Below are 25,945 nucleotides of genomic sequence, written 5' to 3'. Positions count from 1 at the left end.
ACCCACCAGGCTCCTAGAAGGACACCTGGGGCCAGTCTGGGCTGGCCCCAGAACTGTGACCATCGCTGGCTCCTGTGGGCAGGTCTGGGACACCGGGGGCCAGCTTGGCCTCTCTTGCCTGGGGAGCTCAGGCCTAAGGCCACTGCTGGTCAGGGCCTCACCATCTCTCTCTCCCCCATCTCTCCCACCCCCTTTCACCGCCCAGTCGACAGGAAGGAGAGGAAAGCAGCAGCAATGCCCGACTCCCCAGCCGAGGTGAAGACGCAGCCCCAGTCCACACCTCCCAGCATGCCGCCACCGCCGCCCACCGCAGCCCAGGGAGCCTCACGACACACCTCCTTCACACCCCACACACGTAAGTGACCCGAGGCCAGGCTGTGGTGACCGGACGTAGGGCGGGGCAGGGCAGAGCGGCACCTCCAGGAAGCCTTCACTTCTGGATACCAAGCCTTGGTGTGATTTCAGTCAGTGTGAGGCCCCATGCCCTGGACAGGCAGTGCCCTCAGTGGGCACTGGATAGGGCTCGGCATCATGGCCAAGGGCCAAGCTGTGAAGGCACAAATCCCAGCTCTTCTAGGTTCTAGCTGTGTAGCCTTGGGCAAGCTGCTTAACTTCTCTGTGCCTGAGGCTCCTCATCTCTGAAGTCCTTCCTAACAGGCTGTTGTGAGACTACAGAGTTAGCAGTTCTAAAGCTCTTAGAGTAGGGCCCTTGGCCCTTGGCCCTCCCCTCTGCCCAGGACCAGACCGAATCCAGAGGGCAAATGAAGCTGAGAGGGACGGGGACTTCCCTAAGGTCACACAGCAACTTACGTGAGTGCAGGTGGACTCCATTGGGCCCTGCACCCTGCTGGTGGAGAAGGTCAGGATGGGGGACTAAGGTGCCAGGATGCCAGGCCAGGGTGAGGACCACCTAGTGCAGGGGCCTGCTCACCTCTGTGACCCAGCCGCATGAGAATGCCAGTCCTCGTGGCTCTCTCTCAAGATTGAAGCCTGCCCACCCTGGGCAGACTCGGAGTTGAGCCCACTTGGAGTGCACAGCACTTGGGTGGCCATGGTGGGCTGGAGCCAGGTTGGGTGTGGGGAGCAGGGAGTGCATGCTGAGCCCTGGGAGCCATCTGCTGAGCTGCAGCCCTGACTTCCCGGGCTGCACTAATGCTGAACGCCGAAGCAGTCTCAGGAGGACAATGGCCTTAGACAGACTCGGCGACCCATGGAGGCATGGGGTCAGACCCACTGTAGACCAGCCTTGCCAGGCAAGCTTCCGGGGAAGGCTCCAGAGAGCCAGAGAGCCTCTAGTTCTTTCTGTAAGTCAGAGAAGTTGGTGGGGTTGTTTTCTGGTGACTTTGGGGTCCTGAGCAGTTGGGAAGACAGAGACTCCCAGGTTTGGGCCAGTGTGGGGGACAGTCTTGTCACCGGTGTTGGAGAGAATCCACAGCCACTGCACCCCATGTTCAGGGGCCAAGAAGCCCCACACCTGGGGTACCCTCCCCAGGATTTGGAACCCAAATAAAGCCCTCTCTGGGAAAGAGTCTCAAATTTCTTGGTGTGGTGGCTCGTGGTCTCCACCGGGCTACCTTCCTTTTGCCCACCCAGGGCCCAGTGGAACAGACAGACTGAAAGACCATGTGACAAGGCCAGGCCCTTATGGGGCATCTCCCAGTCCAGTTCTTTCCTTGGAGTTCTTGTTCCTGGAAGTGCAGATTTGGGAACCAGATGTTCCTGACTGGGGACAGCCTGGGATCAGCTGGGTCTTCCAGACTTTGCTTTGCCTCAGGCTTATGAACAGATGTGAGGACACTGGCATGGGGGGGGCTGCTGTCCCATGTGCCGCATCCATCCCAGCCTTCAAGCCCCCCTGCGCCCATCCCCGCCCCCCCCCCACCCCGCGGTTCACATTTCTTCAGTTAGGGTCCCAGCTTTATTGAAAGAGCAGGGAGGTGACAGAAAAGACAAGCGGCTCTTCTCTTTTTGAGGCCAACGCTCCACCAGCTGGTGGAATGTCCGTGTGAAGCTCTGGGTTGCCTCGGAGGTGGCCTCTGTGTGTCCCTAAACCACATAATTCCCTGGAAGCTAGTGGTTAACCGTGTCTGTGCACCTGGCCAGTGGCAGCCTAGGCGGAGGGCTCCGCTTGCTCTGTTGAGCTGTCCTGGCAATCCTCCCAAGCTGCCGGGGAGGGACTGGCCTCCCAGCCAAGCTGATGAGTGACCTTGAACCAGAGCTCAGGGCTGTGGTTTTTCTTGCCTGGTGACCATCCTGATCCTTCAGGGTTCGGTAAGAATTCATTTTGGAGTTGAAGCTGCAGTGTGGCCATAGAGGTAGGAGGAGGGTTGAAGGAAGAGAAAACACTGGGAAAGAATATGAACAGAGGGACCCAGACTGAGCTACCTAGAGCTGGTAGGACCCTCAATGGGCTAATGCTGTATCCTACCCTTGATTACATCCTGTGACAGGGGGCTCACTACCTGTGCTGACAGGGCTACAGTCTGTCTGCGTGTAACTTTCACCCACTAATTCCAGCTCAGACAAGTCAGATCTTTTTTCCATTTTGGTGCGTTCTCCCTCCAAGGCTGCTCAGTCCTGGGCTTCCTTTTGGAACTACAATTGGCTTGTCTACTGATGGAAATTCCAAGCCCTGAATCTCAACAGAGTTTCAAAACCCACAGCTTGAGCCCCAGGTCCCTCAAGGATAGTGCTGAGTGGAGTCACCAAGTATCTGCTGGGAAGAGCTTTTCCAAGAAACAGTACATCCCCCACACACACACCAATGGAGATGCTGGAATTCTCATAGACCCCCAGGAGGCTGAGCCAAAAATCGCCCTGAGAGGTCACCCAATCCAGCCCTGTTGTTTTAGGAGAAGGAAACCAAGGCCCAGAGAGGGGCGGACGGCCCGGGGGGTGACAGAGCCCCACTCCCAGAAATGCTGTTAAGAGGCAGAGGGGGGAGGGCCGGCTGCAGGCGCCCCCGCCTGTCCCGACGGCCGCCCCTTTCCTGACAGCCTATTTTTCTTATTTTGCTTACAGATCGAGAGGACGGGCCTGTGACGTTTCTGCCCCATGGCCGTTTTCATGGCTGCTTAAAATGGTCTATGGTCTGTCTCTGTAAGTAAAATGACAAACCACGGGCCTCCAGGGCTCTTCTCCATGCCTCCCAGGACCCCAGTGCCCTCTTCCCTGGGAGAGTCTGTAGTTACCCACCCACTGCCTCTGCAACCACCATTACTGCATAGGCCATGTTAGTCCTGCCCCACCTTGATGCCTAGAGAGGAGAAGGTCCAAGAGGGGGCCCAGGAGAGCACAGCCATTGCAGGCCCTGGGTCCCAAATCCATGCCCCAGCCCTTGGACTGGGTGCCTGGCCTCTCTGGGCTTCTCCCCAACTGCAAAACAGGGCCACAGCTACTCACAGAGTTGCAAAAAGGTTGAATGACATTTGTCAGTGTTGAGTCTGCAGCTCAGGTAGTCGTTTGGAGGTCAGACCCAGCCTGGGCTCTGACATTTGGGCATGGTACCACCACCATGCCTCAGTTTCCCCATCTGTGAATGGACATACACATGGCACCCACTGCTGGAGGTGATTGCAGGGACTGAGAAGATGAGGCAAGTAGTGTTGCCAGCAGGCTGCACAGCCAGTGCTGGGCGCTGCATGCCCACAGGTCAGCCAGGCCCATCAGAGCTCTCAGCGCAGCAAACAGAAGCTAGTCAGGGGCGATATTCAGAATGTTTGTCAGGTGGTGGGCCCCCTTGACTTTGGCCAGTCAGAGCAGGTGCCAGCAACGCTACAGGTTGGCTACATGGCGGGGGGGGGGGGAGAGGGGCGGCAGCCACCTGGCTCCTGGGTCAAGGATGAGGACGACAGAGCAGAGCGTGTGTGATGTGTGCGTGTTAGAGTTTGCTGTCACTGTCACAATCCTGAGGGTGCTTGGCCTTGTCCTGTGCCAGCTACATGTCCACCGAATAGGCCATTGTGATTCTTACTGATGGTGACAGGGTGGCTCCCCAGCCCCAGGGAGCTGCCTGGGGTGAGGTCTTGTATTGAGTGCCAGGGCAAAACATATGGCAGGAGGTCTGTTTCTGGGGTCCTCGTCCCAGCCCGACCCTGCCCACCAGCCCAAGGGCTGGGGAAGCCTGAGGATGCTAGCGTGTGCCCCAAACCTCAGCTGGGGACATGTGTGCGGTTTAACTTAGTAACACACCTGTCGTGGGGTAAAAGCACTTGTGGCCGGAGGTTATTTTCGGCGTCTCTTTAGCAAGCTGCTGATACTGCCTGGCGGCTGGCGGGAGGGAGCGGGCGGGCGAGCAGGCCCTAAAGGACCCGGCACGGAGGGCACGGCTGGTAAGGGCAGCAGGGAGGTGGCCCAGGCCGTAACAGGAGCTGGCGGGGCACAGGCTGGTAGGGGCGAGGCTGGGTGGGCACAGAGCGTCGGGGAAACTCGCGGAGACTCACGGAGGTCGGGCCCCGGTGACTGACGAGCTCTTCAAGAGGAGCAAGCCCTGCTGTGCAAGGTCTCCGTGGTGACAGGCCACCTCCCAGCCTGACGGGTGACCCAAGTGGCTGTCATCAGGCTACCCAGGCGTGTGTGAGCGTCCACCGTGGGGTCGACGACGGGAGCTAGTCCGTGAGAGAGAAATTGGCGTATGTTGGGGTCTGGTCTAGTCAAGGGTCCCCTGGACAAAGCCTCAGGGAGGGGTGAGGGTGGGGGGAGTCTTCTGTCTCTGGCGCCCCAGGGTGAGGTGCCCCTTATTAACCCTTCACAGCTCATGAGGCAACTATTCCTGAGAGCCGGTGTGTCCGTTCTGAGCCCTACAACGAGCTTTTAAGATTGTTTAAATTGGGGATGCAAACAGGTTTCGACTTGTATGAGCCATTGCGACTGAGGGGGGTAGCTGCTCTAAGACCTGTGTTAAGAAGGATTCAGAGCCTTGGTAGCAGAGTGCTGGGCTGATTCCCACAGCCTGTCTGCTTCAGAGAGGGGAGACACTGCACATATGCACGCTTTTCTGAGCCAACACTGACCTCAGATCCATGGCTTCCAAACTTCTACTAAGTAAAGAGCCCTTATTGACAAGAAAGATTGCACAACACCCCACACATATACCTAGCAGAACAGAGCTTTTCTCACTGGAGGTGGGGAGGACAGAGGATAACCCACATTCTAAAGGCCAGCACCCCCTCCTCTGGCCACTGAAGCACCACTTCAGAACTCCGAGGCTAGTTTGAGGGCCACTGCAGATGAGGAATCTGAGGCCAGGCCCAAGTCTCAGGCAGACGGCACCTCTGGGCTAGCCCTAGCCACCATGGGGACTCAGAGAAAGTCCAGGCTGCATCCACGGCACCGTGTTCACAAGGTCAGAGCTGTGTCTGTCCCCCATGTCCTCATGAGGCTGGGACATCCTGAGGCCTACCGGACATGGGCCCACAGCTCTGCACATCCTCGAGGCCTCCTCTCAGCAGCCCCACAGCGGGGATAGTGAGGCTTGGGGAGGTTAGAAGACTCTCTGATCTGAGGGGCAAATGGAGACCTTGCACCATCCAAGACAAGCAAACTCAGGCGGGTCCTTCCACAGAGCTGAGCCGGACAGCTGCCCCACCCTATTGTCATCATTGTCACCTTTGTAGTTGTTAACCTGGTTGTTGTCATTGTCAATGAACGTAGTGGTTGTTGTCATTGTCCTTCTTGTCTTTACTGTTGTCATCACTGTTGACCCTCATGCCCACTCTCTGCCCACAGTGATGAACGGCAGCAGCCACTCACCAACAGCCATCAATGGCGCCCCGTCCACACCCAATGGCTTCAGCAATGGCCCAGCCACCTCATCCACGGCCTCCCTGTCCACTCAGCACCTGCCTCCAGCCTGTGGCGCGCGGCAGCTCAGCAAACTCAAGCGCTTCCTCACCACCCTGCAGCAGTTCGGCAGTGACATCTCCCCAGAGATAGGGGAGCGGGTGCGCACCCTGGTGCTGGGGCTCGTGGTGAGTGGGGAGCTGGGGTAGGGAGCGTACATCCTGGTGCTGGGCTCGTGGTCAGTTGGGGGACTCAGGGCTCAGGAAGTATGTACATACCCTGGTGCTGGGGCTCATGGTGAGTCAGGGGGCCTGGAGAACAGGTGCATACCCTGGCGCTGGGGCTCGTGGTAAGTCAGAGGGCTCGGGGATCAGGGAGTGGGTACGTACCCTCACATTGGGGCTCATGGTGAGTCGGGGGGCTCAGGTCTTGAGGAGTGGGTGCACACCATGGTGCTGGGGCTCATGGTGAGTCAGGGGGCTCGAGGCTTGGGGAATGGGTGTGTACCCTGGTGCTGAGGCTTGTGGTGAGTCGGGGAGCTTGGGGAGGGCCAGCCCTCTCACACATAGGCTGTGTGCCCTTCTGGGGCTATGCCTCACTCTCGAGCCATCCCTGATGGGTCACCTCACCAGCACAGGAGCCTAGGGAGAATACTGGGCTCAGGCCCTGAGCTGTCCTGATGTGGCCTTTCTCCTCCTCAGAACTCCACGCTGACCATCGAGGAGTTTCACTCCAAGCTTCAGGAGGCCACCAACTTCCCTCTGCGGCCGTTCGTCATCCCCTTCCTGAAGGTAAGGTGAGCCCCACCTCCTGCTGTGGGACTTCTCTGGGGAAGGCTCTATCCTTCCCTGCCCAGGTCTGTTGAGACCCAGGACCCCTTGAGCCGTCAGCATGCACTCCTAAAGCTACAAACTAGTTGCCAGACAGGATTAGTCAGGCCCCCAATCCAGTGCTCTAAGACAGGACGCTTGATTCAGCTCTATGTTAACGTCCAAATTCACTCAACAAATATTTTTTGAGCACCTACTACATGCTAGGAACTGGGCCAGGCTCAGGGACACAGCATGAACAAACCAGGCAAAACTAATGCCTGGGGGAGGGTTGGCGATCAGTCAGCCATCATAAAGAACCTATAGAGACTGGCGCTATAAGGAAATTCTCAGGAAGCCCCGTGGGGTAGCGGGGGGCATTTTAATGGGGGTCTGAAGAGTAATGGAGGTGCCATGTGGATAGTAGAGACAGAGCTTTCTCAGCAGAGGGAACAGTGTGTGCAAAGGCCCTGAGGCAGGAGAACACCTGATGTGTCTGAAGAACAGCAAGGGGGTCAGCCTGGCTGGAACAAGGTGAGCAAGGGGTAAAGAGGAGGAGACGAGGACAGATGAATGGATAGACAGCAGGTGGGTAGACAGGCAGGCAGGTGGTGGATGAATGGGCATCACATGCAAAAAGAGTTATGAGGTCAAACAAGTACGATAATCTATGGATAAACAGTGGTGCTCGAGGTGGGAGTGGTGTCCAGGAGCTTGTGAGCCACTCGGACCCTCAGGCCCCAGCCCAGGCCTACTGAGGCAGAAATCTGCATTTTCACAAGACACTGGGTGATCCATGTCCATGCTAAATTGGAGAAGTGGAGGCCTAGACCGTGTTAAACGGCATCTCCATTGCAGTCCTTCCCAGGGCCTTCACTCCCCAATGCAGTTACTCATCTTAGACAGGAATCGAAGGATGAACTGCTTCCCAGACCTGTCTGGACACATGACCCTTTTTCCGCCGAGCACCTCTCCAGGGCATATTCCATGGGTGCCTCAGAGCCCGACCACGAGTACCACTGCCTCCAGCCACTGTGGCTCTCATCCCCCTGGACTGACCATGATGGCTTCCTGTCCAGGTCCGTGGGCCATTGGCCAGCACTTCTGTGCATGGCCAGGCCTGCCCTGGCTGCTGGCCACCTTCCAGGTGGTCTTGGAGAAGACCAGACCAGCTGTTCCAGGTATGAGCCCTGATCTGCAACTCACCAGCCAGGTGTCTTGACCTCACGGCTCTGAGACTCAGTTTCTGCAGCTGCGAAGTGGGACTCATCACGTGGTTGTTGGGAAGATTATGGCATACCTTCAGTTCATGCTAGGTACCATCCACCATCATCTGGAAGTTTAAAGATGTTCTCGGACAAGGAATACTTGGCAAAGCTCTTCACCTCCACCTCTGTTGACCACCACCTGCAGCCCTATGTGGGAGGCAGTGTAGGCAGACGTTCAGGGTTCACAGGCAGGGAAACTGAGGCCTGGGGTCCCCAGCTGGGGCAGTGGTTGAGCCAGGCTTGAACATGGACCCTAGAGCTCCAAACCTCATGGCCTTGGCAGAGCATGCCGATAGGCACCTCGCTCCCTCCACTGCACCTTGGGGGACCCCACACCGTGCTTCCACATCCGCTCCCCCTCCTGCCCTCCCGCTTGCGCCCCACCCTGCTCACACTTCCAAGCTGGTGACAAAGAGAAACTGCTGGCAGCGGAGCAGGGTTTGGGCCCATCTGGCAATCATTTGCAATTCATTAGGAGCCCTCCCCATCTCTTCTCATCTTCTTTCAACTTACTGCTGACTCTGCCGCCTCCCATCTTTGGGGACACAGTGCACTGCTGATTTTGTCAGATCAAATATTTGCAGCAGATGTCCTGGCCTGGCGTCAGCTGCCCCTGTTTATCCGGGAGCAGAGGCCAGAAAGATGGCCTGCGTCCTCCGGCCCGGCCCCCAGCCAGGCCCACAGCCCCCGCCCACTCTGCGCCCCTCAGCCAGGTCTTCCCTACCACATCCCACATGGCGCCACCCACAGCGCGCATCAGAAAGGACGCTCCCTGGCTTGGCACTGCCTGGTTGTGGACCTCTGCATCAGTTTTTGCTCTGCCCACAGAGGCACACAGCTATATGAAGCTTTAGGCCTGGATTGCTCAAGGCAGTAATTCAGACCTGAGTGTGAGGGGTCTGCCCACCTGCTCCCTTCTGCCTGGACTGCTCAGGGCCTCAGGCCATGACCCTGCCCAGGGCCAGGGGGTTGTCACGTGAATCTAATTCATCTCCCTGACATGGAGCTTCTGCGGGAAGCCTGGGGAATTCAAAAATAAAAAATAAAAACTGGTTGCAGGCCAGCTCCATTTCAGGACTTTTTTACTAGGAGCTGGCCCCGTAGTCCCCTATGGGGTGCCCACAGTCTAGCTCCATCTGTGGAGCCACACCCAATTTAGAGCCCAGAGCCCTGGAGGAAGCCCGGCCAGGCCGAGGCAGGAGAGCAGCAGGAGAAAAATGCACGAGAGGGCTGACCTGCTGCCCCCACCAGCCCAAGGCCTCTGCTGTCATCTGCTCTCCGACAACTTAACAAGGATTCCCAGTGCACCAGGCCCCCCACGGGACTGGGGACCTTGCGTCCTTATGGGTCTGGAGGTTCCTTCTGGAAGAGCCATATGAACTATAACCAAGAGACCTGGCTTGGGCCAGCTCCAGCGTTGGGTTTTCTCCTCGATAAAGATGATGATGGTGATGATTTCTGCCTCACAGGGTGTGGGATCAATGGAGTTAATTCACAGGCAGCTTACAGAAGCACCGAGAAGCCAGAGAGGCTAAGTAACTCACCCAAGGCTGCACAGCTATTGGGAGGCAGCACCAACACTGTGGTGGACCACAGAACCACAAGCATACAGGGTCTCCATCTACCAACCCAGCTGCCTTGAGTAGACTCGACTCATGGTGACCCCATGTGTATCAGAGTAGAACTGTGCTCCATAGGATTTCCAATGGTTGATTTTTCAGAAGTAGATTGCCAGGTCTTTCTTCCAGCGCATCTCTAATCTTTCAGACTGAGTGTGTTAAATAGGAGACAGTTGCATAACTAATACCACTGTTGTCATTATTGGTGCAGATACTCATTTCCCACTGGCCTGAGTTCTATGAGGACAGTAGCTCCGGAGTTTTCTGCAGCACTAGACCCTTTGCTCAGATGGCAGAGCTGAGGTTCAGGGGAGTTTGTGACCCAGACAGGCTTGTCCAGCATTCTAGTAGGGCCTCCCTTGGGCGCCCTGGGCTCTTGGGAACAAAATGGAGCCACTGCCCTGGAAGAGTCTGCACAGTGGGCCCTCCACGGCCCACACCCCATTTCTTCTAACCTAAGGGTAAGCAGTGGCCCCATCCTCCAGCCAAGGACTGCTGCACATTTAGACCACATGGCTGGGGCTGCCTGTCTCCGGGCCCCCTCTTCCCGGCCACCTCCATTGCAGAAGCAGGGAGATGCCACCCCGCCCAGCCAGCCTCTTCTGTAGCCCGGCTCCCAGCTGGCCCCAGCTGGCCAGGCGTCCAGATGTTCCCACTGCCCTGACAGCAGCCAGCCGGTGCCCTGAGCGTCCCTCCCTGCCATGCTGGCCACACAGATCCCTCCCCTCCGTGGCCCAGGGCAGCCACTCAGGAGGGGAGGAAGAGGGCGGATGTTTGGCATCTTCAAACCTCTCTGGGACCATGTTTCCCAGCTCATGCTCCTGACGTGTTCGACAGATGGCAGGCTGGCCTTCGTTCAGCTATCTAAGTAGAAAAACAGGCCTGGCAGCCGGAGCTGCTTGACAAAAATGCATCAGGCTGCTTGATCAGGCCGCGTGGGTGCGCTAATGGAGGGAGAGCAGGCAGATACGGCTCTGAAACGCCATGAGAAAGTTGGGGAATTGTATTTATTTACAAATACTTACAACTGCTGGCTCTCCCAAGCGGCCTGCTGCTGGGCCTCCATCCAGCGTTCTCAGCCCTCCTGCCCTCCCTCCCCTTGGCGGGCTCTGGGAAGATGCTGGGAAAGTAGCACGAGGGGCCAAGCAGTGCATGCTGGGAGGCTGCTGGCACCAGGGTCCAGCCAGGGAGAAAGACAGGAGGGTACAGTGGTTAGCACAGAATGTCGGAAGCCGGGATCTGTGTTTGAATCTTGCTGTGTGTCCCTGGCATGTCAATCAACCCCTCTGTGCCATGCACCCTTATCCATAAAATGTGGAACCAAGTCATTGTTCCCATCACCAGTTGGTTGTGAGCGCCACGTTAGCTAATACGGCCAGGTGCTCAAAAGCAGTGTGGACCCAGAGAAGGGACTCCTGACATTGAGAGTGCAGACTGTAATTAGAGGCTCAGGACAGAGGCTGGAGACCCACAAGAAGTGGGAGGGAAGGCTGGGCTCTGCCAGGTTATGGCAGGTCACTGCATGTCAGGGTCCACTAGCAATTAGCTGTATGCTGGACCTGGCCACTCCCCTCTCTGAGCCCTGACTCCCTCCTCTGTACAATGGGGTACAGGCTGGGAATACTGGTTATCATCCTCATGTCACCCCTTCTCAGCTCCTCCAGCTTGGTGACCTGAAGGGGCTTGGGTCCCCACTGCACCCCTGGGCGGGTCAGTGTCTTCCCCCTCAACAGGCATTGCAATCTCCTTGTTAGAGTCAAGGAGCACAGCCCAGAGAGGTCACACAGGGGCAAGGCCAGGGCTGGCACCCTGGGCCTCCAGCCCACATTCTCTCTGCTCCCATCCAAGCAGGGCTGTGCTCCCCCGCAGCTCTCGCAGGAGTCTAATCCCCCCTCCCGCTCCCCTGCAGGCCAACCTGCCCCTGCTGCAGCGCGAACTTCTGCACTGTGCCCGCCTGGCCAAGCAGACGCCTGCCCAGTACCTGGCCCAGCACGAGCAGCTCTTGCTGGACGCCAATGCCTCTTCACCCATCGACTCCTCAGAGCTCTTACTGGAAGTCAATGAGAACAGCAAGAAGAGGACCCCTGACAGGTACCCTGGGCCTGGGTGCTTGCTTTGAGCGGTAATGGGCACGATGGGTGGGCAGCTCTCACCTTACTTCACTCTTGAAAATGGCCTCTGACACCAGAGCTCAGCCAGGCACCCCTGGTTCCAGGGCTGAGAGCAGGGCTTCAGACTGGTTCTTTCTGGTTCAAACCCCTGGTGATAATTTGTATTTCTAACAAAGTCCTTGCTGAGAATTTACATTTTTAACAAAGTCCCAGGAAGTTATACATAAGAATCACCTGGGAATCTTGTTAAAATGTAGATTCTGATTTAGTGTATCTGGGGTGGAAATGCAAATTCTCAGCAGGGTACAAACCAGAACAATCTTGTTGGAAGCCTGGGCTAAGAGGGTTGATACTATGTTGTATGCTATGGGAGGTGAGACAGATGTAGTTTGATACTGTATTGCATTCTATGGGCGGCAAGCTGTGCCCTGGTAAAGTTCAACCTTTCAAGGCTTCTGTATGGGCTAGAGTGCCCCTAGCCTGCCCCTGTTGCTGGAGTGAGGCTGCATGGGGGTTCAGATGCCCTCCTGGAAGCCCCAGGAGAACAGGGAGGGGGCAGAGGGGAGTGTATCTGGTAGAAAGCACCCTGCTTGTTCTCTTTGTGCTAGACGTAGACCCCAAGCGTCCAGGAGTCCAAGGTCTCCAGAGGTGCTTGTCCTGCTGTGGTCCGAAGGGGTGGATGGTCTCTGGTCATAAGAGTTCCCTTAACCAGAGGATCAGGCTTCTTGATCACCGTGTCCAGGAGCCGACACACAGGGAGGGGCAGGGGTGGGTTGAGGCTGGCCCGAGCCCCAGGGGAGGAAAGGAGGGTGGGGGGCACAGGACTGAGCCCCATGGGACTGGTCTAATCTCTCTCATTGCCCCATCCCTCTCTTTGTCTCTGTCTCCCCCTTACTTTCTCTCTCCTGTCCACTGTGTGCTCTTTCTCTTGGCCCACATCTCTGTCTGGCTTTCACCCCCACCGCCTGGACTCATGGGACTGTGTCCACTGACCCCTGCCTGCTCTTTGGGCCAGGACCAAAGAGAATGGGTCAGACCGTGACCCGCTGCACCCTGACCACCTCAGCAAACGGCCGTGCACCCTGAGCCCTGCCCAGCGCTACAGCCCTAGCAATGGGCTGAGCCACCAGCCCAATGGGCTGGCCCACCCCACACCACCGCCCCCCCAGCACTATCGCCTCGAGGACATGGCCATGGCCCACCACTTTCGCGACTCCTACCGCCACCCTGATCCCCGGGAGCTACGGGAACACCATCGGCAAATTGGTGAGCAGTGTAGGGGGAGATGGGCACACCTGTGCATGTGTGTTAGCATGACTACAGGTGAGCCTGCATGTGTGAGCCTGAGTGTGGTATGCATGACCTGTGGGTATGTGTTAGCATGAGCACTGGTGAGCCTGAGCATTTGTATGCATGTAAATGCATCACCTGCGTCCTGGTCCTTGTCTGTCCAGGAAAGTCACTGATGAAGTGAGTATCGAGGGAAGATTTGATGGGGAGCTGACCCCAGGGAAGAGCCTTGGTGGCGCAGGGGTTAAGCACTTGGCTACTAACCAAAAGGTTGATGGTTCAAACCCACCAGCAGCTCTGCAGGAGAAAGGCATGGCAGTCTGCTTCCAAAAAGATTTATAGCTTTGGAAACCCCATGGGGCAGTTCAACTCTTCTAAAGGGTAGCTGTGAGTTGCAATCGACTTGACAGCAGTGGGTTTGGGTTTTGACCCCAGGGTAAGAAGAGAGGCCCAGAGGGGAGCCCCCACCCTAGTTGGGCTGCCCCCAGAAGGCTCTGAGGGAGAGCCATCTTTCTGGGGCCTGTGTCTTGAGGGTCGGCCTGACCCCCACACCTCAACTACCCTACAGGGCCCCGGAGGCTGTAGAGGTGTCTGTTCTGTGGTCCAGGTGCCTCCCTCTCACCCTGGGCTGGGTACCTAGCGGACCTAGAGTCGCTCAGCCTGTGCTGGCATTGGCTGCCCGTGGGCATAAACCCATCAGCTGCCCCCAGTGCCTGCACAGGGGCGTTCATGCCCTTCATAGATATGAGAAAATGATGGCTGTCCAGCTCTGCCCCCAGGGGTGCAAAGGGATAAGGGACACACTATGCCTCCCTCAGCCCCCTTCCTGGGTCTGGCCAGGAAGATGCCAATTTATTAAGGGCACTGAGCAGCCATGCTATGGGGGTGATCCCAAAGTCACAGGAGACCAGCCCCTTCCTCCAAGGCGCTCCCCACATGGGTGCCCCACAGGAAAGCGAATGTTCCCCATAAGACTCATGAGCAATCATTGAATGCCATGGAGTGCAGGCCACTCTAGGGAGGAGGGTGGACAAAAAACACACAAGCACCAAGTCCCTAGAACATGAGGTAGTTGGGGAAGCTTGCCTGAGGAAGAAAATGAGGTTGGAGGCTGCTGGAGGGCTAGGCAGAGAGGGCTGGGGGTGTACAAGGCAGAACTGCCCAGTTTCTCCTCCTAGTTCTAACGTTCCTCATGATGCGACCTGGATAGGTCCCACGGCCTCTCTGTGCCTCAGTTTCCAGCTCTGTCACCTGGGTCTAAGAGTATTCTCTGCCCCTCTAACCCCTAGAGTGTGTGAGAACTGAGTCGGGCACACTCAGAGCTTGGGTAGGAGACCTAGGTGTTACTGATAAGAGTCATGACAGCCCCAAGCCTTGGCACCCCCACCCCACCACACTGCACCCTATACTCTGTTCTCAAAGGAAGCCAGAAGCTGGTGCTGTTAGCACACCCACGTCACAGATGTGGAGACTGAGGCCCAGCGGGCTTCACAAATGCACCCAAGTCTCGCTGCCACATCAGCCTGACCCTGACCTCACCTGAACCCCCTCTCTGTGCTGGGAACAGGATGAAAAAGTCCCAGGAACCCCAGCATCTGGGGAAGGTGGCCTGGAACAGCCAGCCCTGAGGTGGAGTCAGCAGGGGCCCATGTCCCTGCCCCAACTCGGAGGAAGCTTCCAGGGCCCGGCCAGGGAGCAGGTGACAGCGTCTGGCCCCCTGCAGCCTCGGGTCAGGCAGGTGCTAATCCCCACCCGCTTCTGCTAATGCAAAAATAAACGCCAGCTGTCCACCGTCCCGGCCCCTATTTTGGTTGGGGCCTTGGCCCAGACCCTGGCTCCACAGGAGGCAGGGCAGGCTGGGGGACAGGCTAGGGTGCCCCCACCCTCTGTGATTGGTGGGCATGTCAGGTGTGGGTGGCTAGGAGGTCCTTGAGGGCTGAAGAAGGCTGAGGAGAACAGCCCTGCCTCAGGAAGCATCCTGTGGCCGCCGGGGTACCCAACCCAGATGCAGGCTCAGCACTGCCAACACGAGGCGCCGAAAACAATGGGGTGAAAGCATCTGCTATCTCACAGAAACTGCGGGAAAAGGTGGGCATGGTTGGACTTCTGCCTACTTCTCAGTTCAGAGGCATTTTAGTTCTATTACCCATGGGGTGGGGTGCCCCAGTTTTTGCAGTTTTGGGGGCCTGGCCAACTCAGGTCAAGTTCAGTTCATTCCTGCTTCCATCACCTCCTGTCTGGCCACCCTGGGCAAGCGTATCCCACAACCACCCTTGGTTTCCTCATCAGTGTAATGGGAAGAATAGCAGGACCTGCTTCAGAGACAGATGTGAGGATTGGATAAGATAAAGTTCCTGGCACAGATCCCCACTTGGCTCCACAGATCACAGATTTCATCCTTGTTTGCATATTAACCCATGTTCTTCCACCTCCAATGTGCTTCCCTGTGCTTGTGGCCCTGGGAGGGGAGGCAGGGCAGGGAAGCTGAGACACGGAGAGGCAAGGTGCCTTAGGTTGCATGAGGATTGATTATCGGGCCCCCAGCTTTGCCTGACCCCACTATGTTCCTGCCACACTGGCACTGTGGCTACACTTGAACTCACTTGCTCATAATCCAACAGATAAACCTACACATGTCCTCTGGGCGCAGCTTGGCCCTGGGACACAGAGGTGAATGGGACATGCCAGCCCAGCCCTAGTGGGCTGATGCAGCCTGGTTGGGGTAGGGGGGCAGGTGAGCACAAAAAAGAGAGCAGCTACAGTTACCCAACAACCAGAGACATATGGGGCTAAAGGAATTCTGAGGGCCTTGGGCCACTGAGGAGGGGCCCTGTGACCTGGGCTTTGAGGGATATGTAGGAGTCCACTAGCTGAGAGGAAGTAGAGAAGGGTGGGCTTGAGCCAGAAGGCCACAGGAGCCCCTGAAGGCTTTGGGGCAGTGGTGAGGCCTCTCAGTGAGGTTAAGGATGCTTAGTTGACAGAGGGGGAGGGCAGAAAGGGTGAGAAGGGCTGGACTGGGAGGCAGGGAAGGAGTGGTCAAGGCTAGATCAGGGATGGGAGGAGTCTCTGTGCCCCTCCCCAAGCTTTGAGCAGAGGGCAGGCCTGTGTGTCCCTCCTGGGGCGGTGGACAGGGGTCATTGCCTGGCCCCCTCCTCACACTCCCTTCTTCCCTGAAGCGGGCACAACCCACAGATGGGGTGAGGCGCAGGGCAGGCAGGCAACCCTGGTCCTCAGTGTCCACCTTCCCTCTCCCAGCGGTGCATGGGTCCCGGCAAGAGGAGGTCATCGACCACAGGCTTACAGACCGTGAGTGGGCTGAGGAATGGAAGCATCTCAACAACGTGAGTGTCTGGGTGCCAAGCTGGGACCACTGCAGGGGTGGGGGCAGGGCTCAGCACCCCAGCACTTGGAGGGTACCAGAGCTGTGGGCACAACGGGCCCCTCTCCTGAGAGCCCGCCCCTGCCCCACACTCATCTGGTCAACCTATCTCTTCATCTGAGCCCTGGGCAAGGCACTGGGGGCGTGGAGAGAAGGACCTCACCATCCTACATGCATGCCCCACTATGCCCTCTGTACACTGGCCCTTCCCAGGGTACCCCAAGACATTTGGGGAGCACACTCCATACAGCCTGGGTGCAGTACGGGCTCCTGGAGGCCTGGGTGCATGGTGGGTGGTACCCCTCCCTGAGTGTATCCCAGAATAGTGCCCTTCAGAGCCTGCCCTTTCCACCCTGCAAGGTGTCTCCCAGGAAGGGGCTCTGGGAGTGCTGGCATGGGGTACCTCTCACCCCACTTCCTGGGAGGGGCCTGGGTGGAGAGTATCCCCAAGAGCAGTGCTGGCGCTGCCTGCCCCCAGGGAATGAAGGAGATGCCCCCACCCCACTATTCACGAGCTACACTTTCAGTTTCAGTGCTCACAGCACTGCATATGGGGAGCCCTGGGCTGGGTACAAGAGGGCATCTCAGCCCCACCCCCAGCCCCGCTCCCCTCCACCGCACCCCCTGCCCCCCGCTGCTCAAGCGGCTTCCCTGACACTACACGTGGGTCTTCACGGGACCATCTGAACACCTGGCTGTTCCTCTGAGTAAAGGCTTGGACCCCCGAGGCTCCTGCTTGTTGGCCAGAGGGCTGACACAGGGTAGAGCTTGCAGGAGGCTGCAGCAGGCCCGGCAAAGCGAGGGGACAGAAGCCAGTGCCCACCTGGCCTACTGCCTCCCCCGCAGCTCCTAAACTGCATCATGGACATGGTGGAAAAAACACGGCGCTCACTGACTGTCCTGCGCCGGTGCCAGGAGGCCGACCGTGAGGAGCTCAACCACTGGCTGTGGCGCTACAGTGACACCGAAGATCTGAAGAAGGGCCCCCCGCCCAGTGCACGCCCCCTCAGCAGCTCTGCAGAGGGGCTTCCGGCAGGTGGGTGCCACCCAAGGACCCAGGAACAGAGACCCAGTCCTGTGTGAGCTGGACCACTGCACAGTGTTGCCAGGAAACAGGAACCCCAACAATGTCACTAGGAAAAGCACCAGCTGCTACGGAGTCGACCCTGACTCATGGTGACCCTATGTGTGTCAGACTAGAACATCGCTCCATGGAGTTTTCAAGGGCTGATTTTTCAGCAACAGATTGCCAGGCCTTCCTTCTGAGGCACCTCTGGGTGGACTTGAACCTCCAACCTTTCAGTTAGCAGCCAAGCTTGTTAATGTTTGCACCACCCAGGGGCCCCTTCACTAGGAAAGAGACCTTTCTTTGCTTTACACAAAGATGCCACTCGATCCCTAGGAACCTGGTGCTCAGGGGACTGGGGGCCAGGGGCTTAGAGCACTTGATAAACGTGGAAACCAAGAGGGGACCAGCCATCTGCCCAGGCTGCCTGCCGAATCCCCAGTCCCTTTGCCCCAGGCCTCTCCCCTTCCTGGCCACTGCCCTGCCCTTGCCCCAGCAACTGGTTCAGGGTCTCCACCTCTGAGCGCCAAGGGGATCCTGACCCCTAGAGAAGAACATGCTCACGGCCTACCCCCACCCAGGCGGGGCTGGGGTGAGAGGGCAGCCAGCCAGCAGCCACCCTGTGGGTGACGCTGCCCCTCTGTTCCAGACGCCCACCGGGAGTTCGTGCCCAGGACCCTTTCCGGCTACATGCCTGAGGAGATCTGGAGGAAGGCTGGTGAGTGGGGACGGCCCTGGAGGATGGCTGGATGTGGGGCGAGGGCCCAGACCACTCCTCCGGGAGAGCCCACTCAGCACCCAGTGCTGACACCCTGGTCCCCGCAGAGGAGGCAGTGAACGAGGTGAAGCGGCAGGCCATGTCAGAGCTGCAGAAGGCCGTGTCAGACGCTGAGCGCAAGGCCCATGAACTCATCAGCACAGAGCGCGCCAAGATGGAGCGGGCACTGGCCGAGGCCAAGCGGCAGGCCTCTGAGGATGCGCTGACCGTGGTCAACCAGCAGGAGGACTCCAGCGAGGTGGGCCGCCCCCATTGCCCCTTCCCACCCCCTGCCACGGTGTAGTCCCCAAACCTGGTGAGCCACCCACCCATGCCCTGGTGAGCTGGCCAGTGGGTTCCCGGATGCAAGTGTGGGAACAGGGGCTGGAGAGGCCAAGTGGCTAGCCAAGGTCACAGCCTAGGAAGCACAGGGCCCCCACTTTACCCCTGGCCACAGCCACCAGGCCCCGGCCACACCTGTGCAGGCAGGGGGTAAGAGGGTGCGGTGAGGGTTCTCACCCCTACTAAACATCCTCTCTGCCCCTCCTCGCATGCAGAGCTGTTGGAACTGCGGGCGCAAGGCAAGCGAGACCTGCAGCGGCTGTAATGCCGCGCGCTACTGCGGCTCCTTCTGCCAGCACAAGGACTGGGAGAAACACCACCACGTGTGTGGCCAGGGCCTGCAGGGCCCGGAGGCCATGGGCACTGACCCCATCCCCAGGCAGTCCGATGATGCAGCCGCCAGCCTGGGCACCTCCCTACCCATGGGCTCTACCAGCCCCAGCGAGGCCGGCTCCACAGGGCCCTCCCGCCCCTGCTCCCCCGGCCCTCCTGGCCCACTGGATGCCGCACCCCGCTGACACTGCCGGACCCTGACGCCTGGCCCATGGACACCAGGCCCTGCTGACCCTCCCAGCCCACTGGACGCTGTGCCCCGCCTGGCCGGCCCCAGGGAGCCCGACCGATGGAGTCACTGCTGCTACTGCTTCTCTCCAAAAGAAAACAGAACCAACAAAACTGCATCCAATGCAACCTCCTCAGCTACCTGACGACTCATTTGACGACCTCCTGACCACCTCTCTCTCTTCATGAGCATCCTCAGAAACCTCAACTGGGCTTGGGACAGTGGAGCTGAGGCTGGCCCAGGGAGGTGCCTCAGTGACCGGCCTGTCCCCTCTCCCTCTTTCTGGCTTTGTCTCTCCCTCTCTTTCTCTCTCTGCTTCTCTCGTTTTTCTGTCTTTGTGAATTTCACACACTTTCTTTTTAATGGAAAAACATCCAATTGTTTGGTGGTTTATATTTTCAGCAAAGATTTTTTGGGTTTTTATTTTGTTCTGTTGGCAAAAGAGCTACTCAGAAATGGACAAAGAAAACTGTGGGGTTTTTCCTCCCTCCCAATTAAAAAGGGAAAAAGAGAACTGTTCTTTTCTAGCCAAAGACCTCAGCTGCTGTGTCTCCGAAACCACACCGGCTATGTGTGTGTGGATACAGCCAGGACGGCAAGAAAGATTTCAGCTTCAGACTCAAGAGGCATTTTTGGTTTTGGTTTCTTTTTCTGTTTCTTTAATGTCAGCTCTTTGGCTTTAAGTAAAAATCCAAAAAGATTTTTTTTAAGCAAGTAAAGGAAGCATACTTGTAAACTACCTTGCTAGCTAGCCAGCCAAGGATACCGGACACACCTCTGCTCCAAAGGAAATCCAAAAAGCAAATGCAAGAAATCAAAATCCAAAATGGTTTGGTCACTGCCAAAGTATTTTTTTCACTGTTTTATTCCACTCTTGGGTTTGTTTGGATGTCGGTCTCTTTCTTTTGTTTTCCTTTTTGGGGTGTTGGGATATTGGGGTTTGCGGGGCGTTTGCCCGACAAGAAGCGACCTTTTATTTCTTTCCCACTAAGCAGCTGCACCTTTGCCGGGTGAAGATGGAGGGAGCGGTGGAGACCCAGCCTCGCCATGTACCTACATGCCCGGTCTGTGTGCGCACGTGTCTGTGTGTGCACGTCTTGTGTGCAGCACGTGTCTGTGCACACACAGATCTTGTGCACACGTGTGTCTGTGTGTGCACAGCGCACAGCTGCGAGTCTCCGTGTGTGTAGGGGGAAGATACCTCTGTCTGTCCTCATGCCCTCTATAATTCTCATCACATTTGATTTTTCCACATGTGAAAAAGAAGTGCTAACGTGTTCTCCCCAGAGAGCTCACTGTTCCAAGCTGAAACTGTGACAATCTTGTGGGTTGATTCTGGACTGCTTTCAAAGCGTGAGGAGATGGCAACTGTGCCTGCAACGACCACATCCGGTTGTTCCTCCTCTACCTCTCCTTCCGCCCTGCGCCACCCCCCAACCTCCGGTCTTGTCTCAGCCCCCAGCCACCGAGTCATACTGCAGCTACTCTCCTTCCAAACTTTTGCAGGGAAAAAAAAAAACCTACAAACAAAAGCAGCCCGCCCTCACCTCACCTGTGAAGACTCTTGGATCAGCTGTATATAACCCTCGCATTCCTCTCCAGCTGCCTCCCAGACCTGCTTGCCTCCGGCCTGTGGTGCAACGGGCTAATGTTTCCTCCCCAGCTCGTCCCCTCCCACGCTGACCCTTACCCCCCACCACTCGACGCCCTCAGCAATTTCAAGGAGGAAATAAAGGAGTAAGAAAGCTCCGCTCACGCTGGGTGAAGAACAAACGCGGTGTTGGGGATCCCGCGTGTTCTTGCATCGCTGTCAAAATCTCCAAGGATGAGAGTGCAATACGGAGAATGATCCCAGCTACTGAACCGGGGTTCCTGGAGGACCCCCGCCGAGAGGCAAGAAGTCAATATTGTACGTTAATGTGAATGTATATAGTCTTTGCAGAGGTCCAAATAATGATATTCCTGGTGATGATGATAATAATAAGAAATGTTTGCCAAATAAAAAAAAATTAAGAGAAACCACAGAAGTATGTGACACGTACGAGACAGATCTTCAGCGAAACTGGAACTGTGGCCCTTAGGGAGCATGGCTGGTTGAGTGCTGCTAATTTTCAGAGTTGTAAACATTCATTCTTTGAGCATTGAAGGAAGGATTCAGTCGAGTGCCAGAGACGAGGCCTGTCCCAAAACAAGCCTGGCAGCTGAAAGCTAACTCTAAAGGTCGCCATAGGTAGCTTTGACTCTCCAGAAACTCCCAGGTCCCCTCCGCCTTGCTCATCTCCCAGTGCCGCGAGTACCTCCAGCTGTCCAGGGTTTGCTTTTGTGGGTTTCAGAGAAGCAAGGGCCAATTTGGAATTTGGGTTCTCAATCAGGAAGTGGAAATCTAGTGGTTGGTGTTTCCAGTTTGCGTGCATTGGACCCATCACTGCCTCAGTCTCGGACATGTCCACGAACTGGACCTGCTCCGTCTCAGAGGTGGACTCCTTTGACTCCATCCTCAACCCCATTCTCCCACCTGACATCTTTGTGCATCCCCCTGTGCCTTCGAGGATGGCGGGACAGTTGACCACGTGGTTACAAAGACCCCAAGTAACCAGTAGGGAGGTAGGCACCATGTTTGTAGAGGAAAGTGGGGTCATGTCTGCAGAGGGCAGGGGCACTGAGGTTGTGCAGCACATGGGATTGTGTGGTCCAAGACGGTGTGCGGCTGGTGGGGTATGTGCCCATGGAGTGAGCAGTCTATGGGGTGTGTGGCTCATGGGGTATGTGGCCCATAGGGTGTGCAGCCAGTGGGGTGCACACCCATGGGGTGTCTGTGAACATCCTAGGCATTGCTGGAGGTCTGATGAGGTGGCCTGGGGCTGACACAGGGGCAGCTTCCTTGGTGACTCAAATCTCTGCTTGTCAGGACTTTGGGGGGCTTGGTCCCTGAGGAGGTGCTGGCCTAAGCTGAGCCTTAGGGGAACCCTTCACCTGGAGACATGCTCTTCAGCATGATAAACCCTCTTCTTCACTTCCTTTCACTGGTTCCCCCTCAGGGCCAAGCAGGGGTGCAGGAGGGTAGCATGGTTGGCCAGCACCCAGGGGCTGGGCCACAGGGCTGAGGCTCTGAGGTTGGGCAGTCTGTTGGGAAGATGATGTCCCCTGAACCAAAACTGAAATACCCAGTTTCCCAGAGTATTCCCTACTGTGTACCAAGAAACCCACCTGCTGGGGTCTCACCAACAGAAGGAGCCCTTGCCAGCCAAGAATATCACAACGGGGGGATGGCAGCAAGGTGGGGGGAACCCAGGCAGCCTCTCCACCCAGGGGGCTTACGGAAGGCAGTGACATTTTCCAGGATGGTTTTGGGCCTTTTCTGTCCATCACTGTGCTCGGCCCCTCCAGCCAAAGACCTCACAGGGCGGGACCAAACTCAACAGCTTTGGGGAGGGGATGGGAGTGGGCAGAGTTTTCACCTTGGGAGCTATGGGGCTGGCCAGCGTCCCCCCCACCCCACCCCAGTCTGCACTGTGTCTGTCTCGTTCCATGTAGGGGGGCGTCTAGGTGGAAGGTTCTGGCAGTACCCCTGGGTGGGTACTGCCCTGTACCTCCACGAGCTCACTGACCACTGACCCAGAGACCACTGTGTCCCTTCCCTGCACAGCCACCACCAAGCCCGTATTCACAGTCGAACCAAAAGCTCTGTGAGGCCCCACTGCTCACAGAAATCCCAAACCAAATGGCAGCTTCAACTCTCTGTTCTGAGGCCAAAGCTGGGACAGGACACCTGACAGAGGCAGGGAGGCAAGGCAGCTGCTGGGGCTCCCCCAGCCCAGCGTACAAGCCCTTGGGTAGACAGATGGGCAGATGAGTGGACAGCAGTGTGGATACTGTTAGGCATGACCCCTTGGCTCTCCCCAGCCCCTCCTCATCTCTTCATGGCCCTTTCTGCCACAGCTCCAGGCTGGCCTTTCTCATGGGAAGTGTCCCAGCCTCTGATGTGTATCTGGGAGATTTTCTGTTGGATCTTTTCACGGGGTCTGCTGGAATTAGCTACCCACCCGGGGGGGGGGGTCCCTCCAGGCCTTTCCTACAACAGGGACTATGGCACAGACCAGTGTGCCCATTACACACATGGGTGCAGCTCTTTAGGATTAAAGGGGGGAGCCTTGGCTGTCCCCGAGTAGGCAAGTGCAAAGCTGGAGAAGGCCTCTAAGGGCCCAGGAAGGAACTGGCCATGAGGACAGGAGGAGCCACCTCCCTGGAAGGGAGAGGGTTCCATGACAGAAGAAGGTGGGCAGGAAGGCCTGGGCTGATTTGGTTTTGGTTTCATCCCAACAACATGGTGGAGAGATCAGAACTGGCCCTAATTTTCTCCTATTTGCCAATTTTTCCAAATAGATACTCAAGCTGACACCAAAACCCCATCTCTGGCATCCACCCTGCTTCCCTGCCCTACCCCTACTCTAGTGGCCATCATGTCTGCCATCTCAGCCTACCCACAATTATTTATTCATTCTTTTCTTTCATCACTTCATCTTTCTAACCCATCCACCTATCCATCCATCCAACTACTCATTCATCTGCCCATCTATCCATCCATCAATCCATCCACTCATCCCTATTCATCCATTTATCTGTCCGTCACTGTATCCTAGCTATCACTTCACACTATCCCCATCCATTCATCCTTTCACGCATCCACCTGTCCATCCACCACCCATCCCTATACCCACCCGGCCATCGAACCAGCCAGCCATCCTCCAATCTAACCCATGCATCTATCGTTTCATGCATCCATCCCCGTCCCCATCTCCACCCGTGCCAATGTCTTCAGCGCACCAGACTCACAAGGGCAATCTGGAAGCTCCCATAGTCTCAGCTGCTTCCCACCCTGAGCCAACGAGGACTGTACTAAGGACCCTGCCTGTGGGGCAACCGCCTCCCATGCCCCAGTCCTGGTCCAAATACCTCCAAGGGATAGAGATGGTTCTGCTGCAGGCAGTGTCGGCAGTTTGGCCCAATAGCCTAGCAACAGTTTGGCCAACTGGGGCCAGCCTGGTGAGCATAGTGGACACTGGCCAGGAGCCTCCTTGCAGCCTCCCATACACCTACCTCATGGTGAGCACATTCTCTGGCAAGAGTGGACTGAAGGGCAGGGCCTGCCCTCTACCCCTTGTCTCCAGTGGTCACCTTCTGAGGAGGTGTCCCAGGAAGAGAGAGTGAGGTGGTAGGGAAAGAAGCCAGTGACCCCTGGCCTGGAGCCCACTCCTTGCTGAGGGGTCCTCCTGGTCTGTCTCTCCTCAGTCCCACCCCATCTTCCTCCCTGGGGTCCCAGGTGGCTAGAGGTGAGCCCTACACATCTGAAATGGTGTCCATCCAGGAACAGAATTCCACCCAGGCTGAACTGGACTGAAGATGGGGGTGGTCCCGGGACCCCCACAGGCCCAGCCACAGGCTCCCTGAAGCACCACCCCCCTCAACCCGGGGCTCTTGTCCACTCACACTGCCCTCCACACCGTGGTGGGCCCTGTTCCAAAACGGTGCTGGGAGAAGGCCCCATCTTGGCTACATACATTTTGGCAGAAAAGGAGGAGAGGTGAGGGCAGAGGGAAAAAGGCGGAAGAGCTAGAATCCTGGGGTCTGTCTGCCCCTCGGGATACCTCTCTAGGGGAGCTGGTTGTCTGCAACAACACCTGCACTGTTCCCTTTAAGTTCCAGAAAACCCCATCTTACATACTTTCTGTTCCTTTCGCTTCAATTCATCTGGCCCTAGCATACCTTCCCAAAGAGCCCGCATTGCAGTAAATTAGTATTGGGGCAAGAGCTGGAGCCTGTTTTTTAATTACCAAAATGAAGGCATCAGTACCCCTGCTCCCTACCTGGACAAGGGGGCCCAGCCAGGCAGCCTCCAGCTTACCCACCAGTCCTGCACGGCCAAGGGGTTGGGCCAATGGAAACTGGGCCAGAGGCATATGCGGGGGGTGGGGTACACCTTTATTTCCCAATTCCACTTCTTTTTTATTTCCCACCAGGGAGTTGAACCGAGATGTTGGGTTGCTTTCCTGTAATGGGATTTTTGAAACACGAAGCCCACTCCCCCCGTTCTCGGCCCCCACCTGGGCGATGTGTGGGGACTGTGGCATGCCCCCCCTCGTGTCCCCCTCTGGTGTTCTGTCCTATGACTTGTGGACGCTGTAAGACATGATGATTCAGGTTGCGTCAGTTAACCCTGTATCCCTGTAATAAAGCGAACTTGACCATCATCACATGGTTCTGCCCCTTCTTGACTTCCTGGTGACTCAACATGGACCCTTGCCCACATTTGAGAGACTGGCCCTTGCCTTTGTGGAGTTTGTGCTCTGGCAGCGGGGAGACGGACAGCAGACAGACAGGCAGACCTGGGGTGTTGTGTCAGGGTGTGAAGAGGATGGGGGGGGGCCGGCACCTCCTCCTGCAGTTCTTGGCTGTTGGGAGCACCTCAAAGGTTGTACCCCCGGAGGTCTGGATAACCTCTGAGCTAGCTCAGGGAGGCTCTGCTGATTTCAAGAGCCCTGAGTGTGTCTGCTGACTCTGGGCGGCACTAGAACCTCATCCCAACAGACCTCATGCCATGAGGGTGAGCATGGGCGGGAGGGACTCCTCATCCCCCAAGGAGCAACAGTGTGGCTGTCAGGGTGCTCAGGGGCAGGCAGCGGCTGCCCAGAACCAGGTGCGGGACCTCGAGCTCCCTGGAATGGGGCTGAAGGAATGGGCTGTTATTAATACTCAGCTCAGGCTTGGAACACGGTGTATTTTGAAAGCGTCATTTGAAAGGCCGGGAGGGGGCAAGCCTGTCCCCACACCAGGCACTGGCTGGAGCCCCAGCTGGGGCTGCATGTCAGCAGACTCAGTATAGACAGGGCATGACGCTGTGTCTCCATTGCAGAGGCTGGGCGTGGGGGCCGGGGAGCTGGGCCTGAGGCCATCAGCCCAGGAG

The 25,945-nt window shown here is 57.1% G+C and overlaps 1 protein-coding gene across 2 annotated transcripts; it reads left to right on the top strand.

Moving 5' to 3' along the window:
* Positions 1-202: 202 nt before the first annotated feature.
* CBFA2T3 (CBFA2/RUNX1 partner transcriptional co-repressor 3) lies at positions 203-18,940 on the top strand. Of its 2 annotated transcripts, XM_023732565.1 has the most exons (11): positions 220-355; positions 3,022-3,099; positions 5,728-5,969; positions 6,483-6,572; positions 11,387-11,568; positions 12,604-12,854; positions 16,134-16,219; positions 17,104-17,293; positions 17,973-18,041; positions 18,149-18,339; positions 18,638-18,940. In XM_023732565.1, exons 1-11 carry the CDS (start codon positions 235-237, stop codon positions 18,938-18,940), a joined length of 1,803 nt encoding a protein of 600 aa, XP_023588333.1. In that variant the 5' UTR covers positions 220-234. The 2 variants fall into 2 exon arrangements, with proteins under 2 accessions (XP_023588332.1, XP_023588333.1); XM_023732564.1 differs by lacking the exon at positions 3,022-3,099 and having other exon boundaries at positions 203-355.
* The last annotated feature ends 7,005 nt before the right edge of the window (positions 18,941-25,945 follow it).

Source organism: Trichechus manatus, unplaced genomic scaffold, assembly GCF_000243295.1.
Source record: "Trichechus manatus latirostris isolate Lorelei unplaced genomic scaffold, TriManLat1.0 scaffold00053, whole genome shotgun sequence".
Classification (NCBI taxonomy): Eukaryota; Metazoa; Chordata; class Mammalia; order Sirenia; family Trichechidae; genus Trichechus; species Trichechus manatus.
This window is presented reverse-complemented; position numbering and strand designations above follow the sequence as displayed.

Coding starts and splice junctions, on each gene's coding strand:
- CBFA2T3 (XM_023732565.1), top strand. CDS start 235: ATGCCCGACTCCCCAGCCGAGGTGAAGACGCAGCCCCAGTCCACACCT. Junction 3,100..5,727: donor ATGGTCTATGGTCTGTCTCT/GTAAGTAAAATG, acceptor CTCTGCCCACAG/TGATGAACGGCAGCAGCCAC. Junction 5,970..6,482: donor CCCTGGTGCTGGGGCTCGTG/GTGAGTGGGGAG, acceptor TCTCCTCCTCAG/AACTCCACGCTGACCATCGA.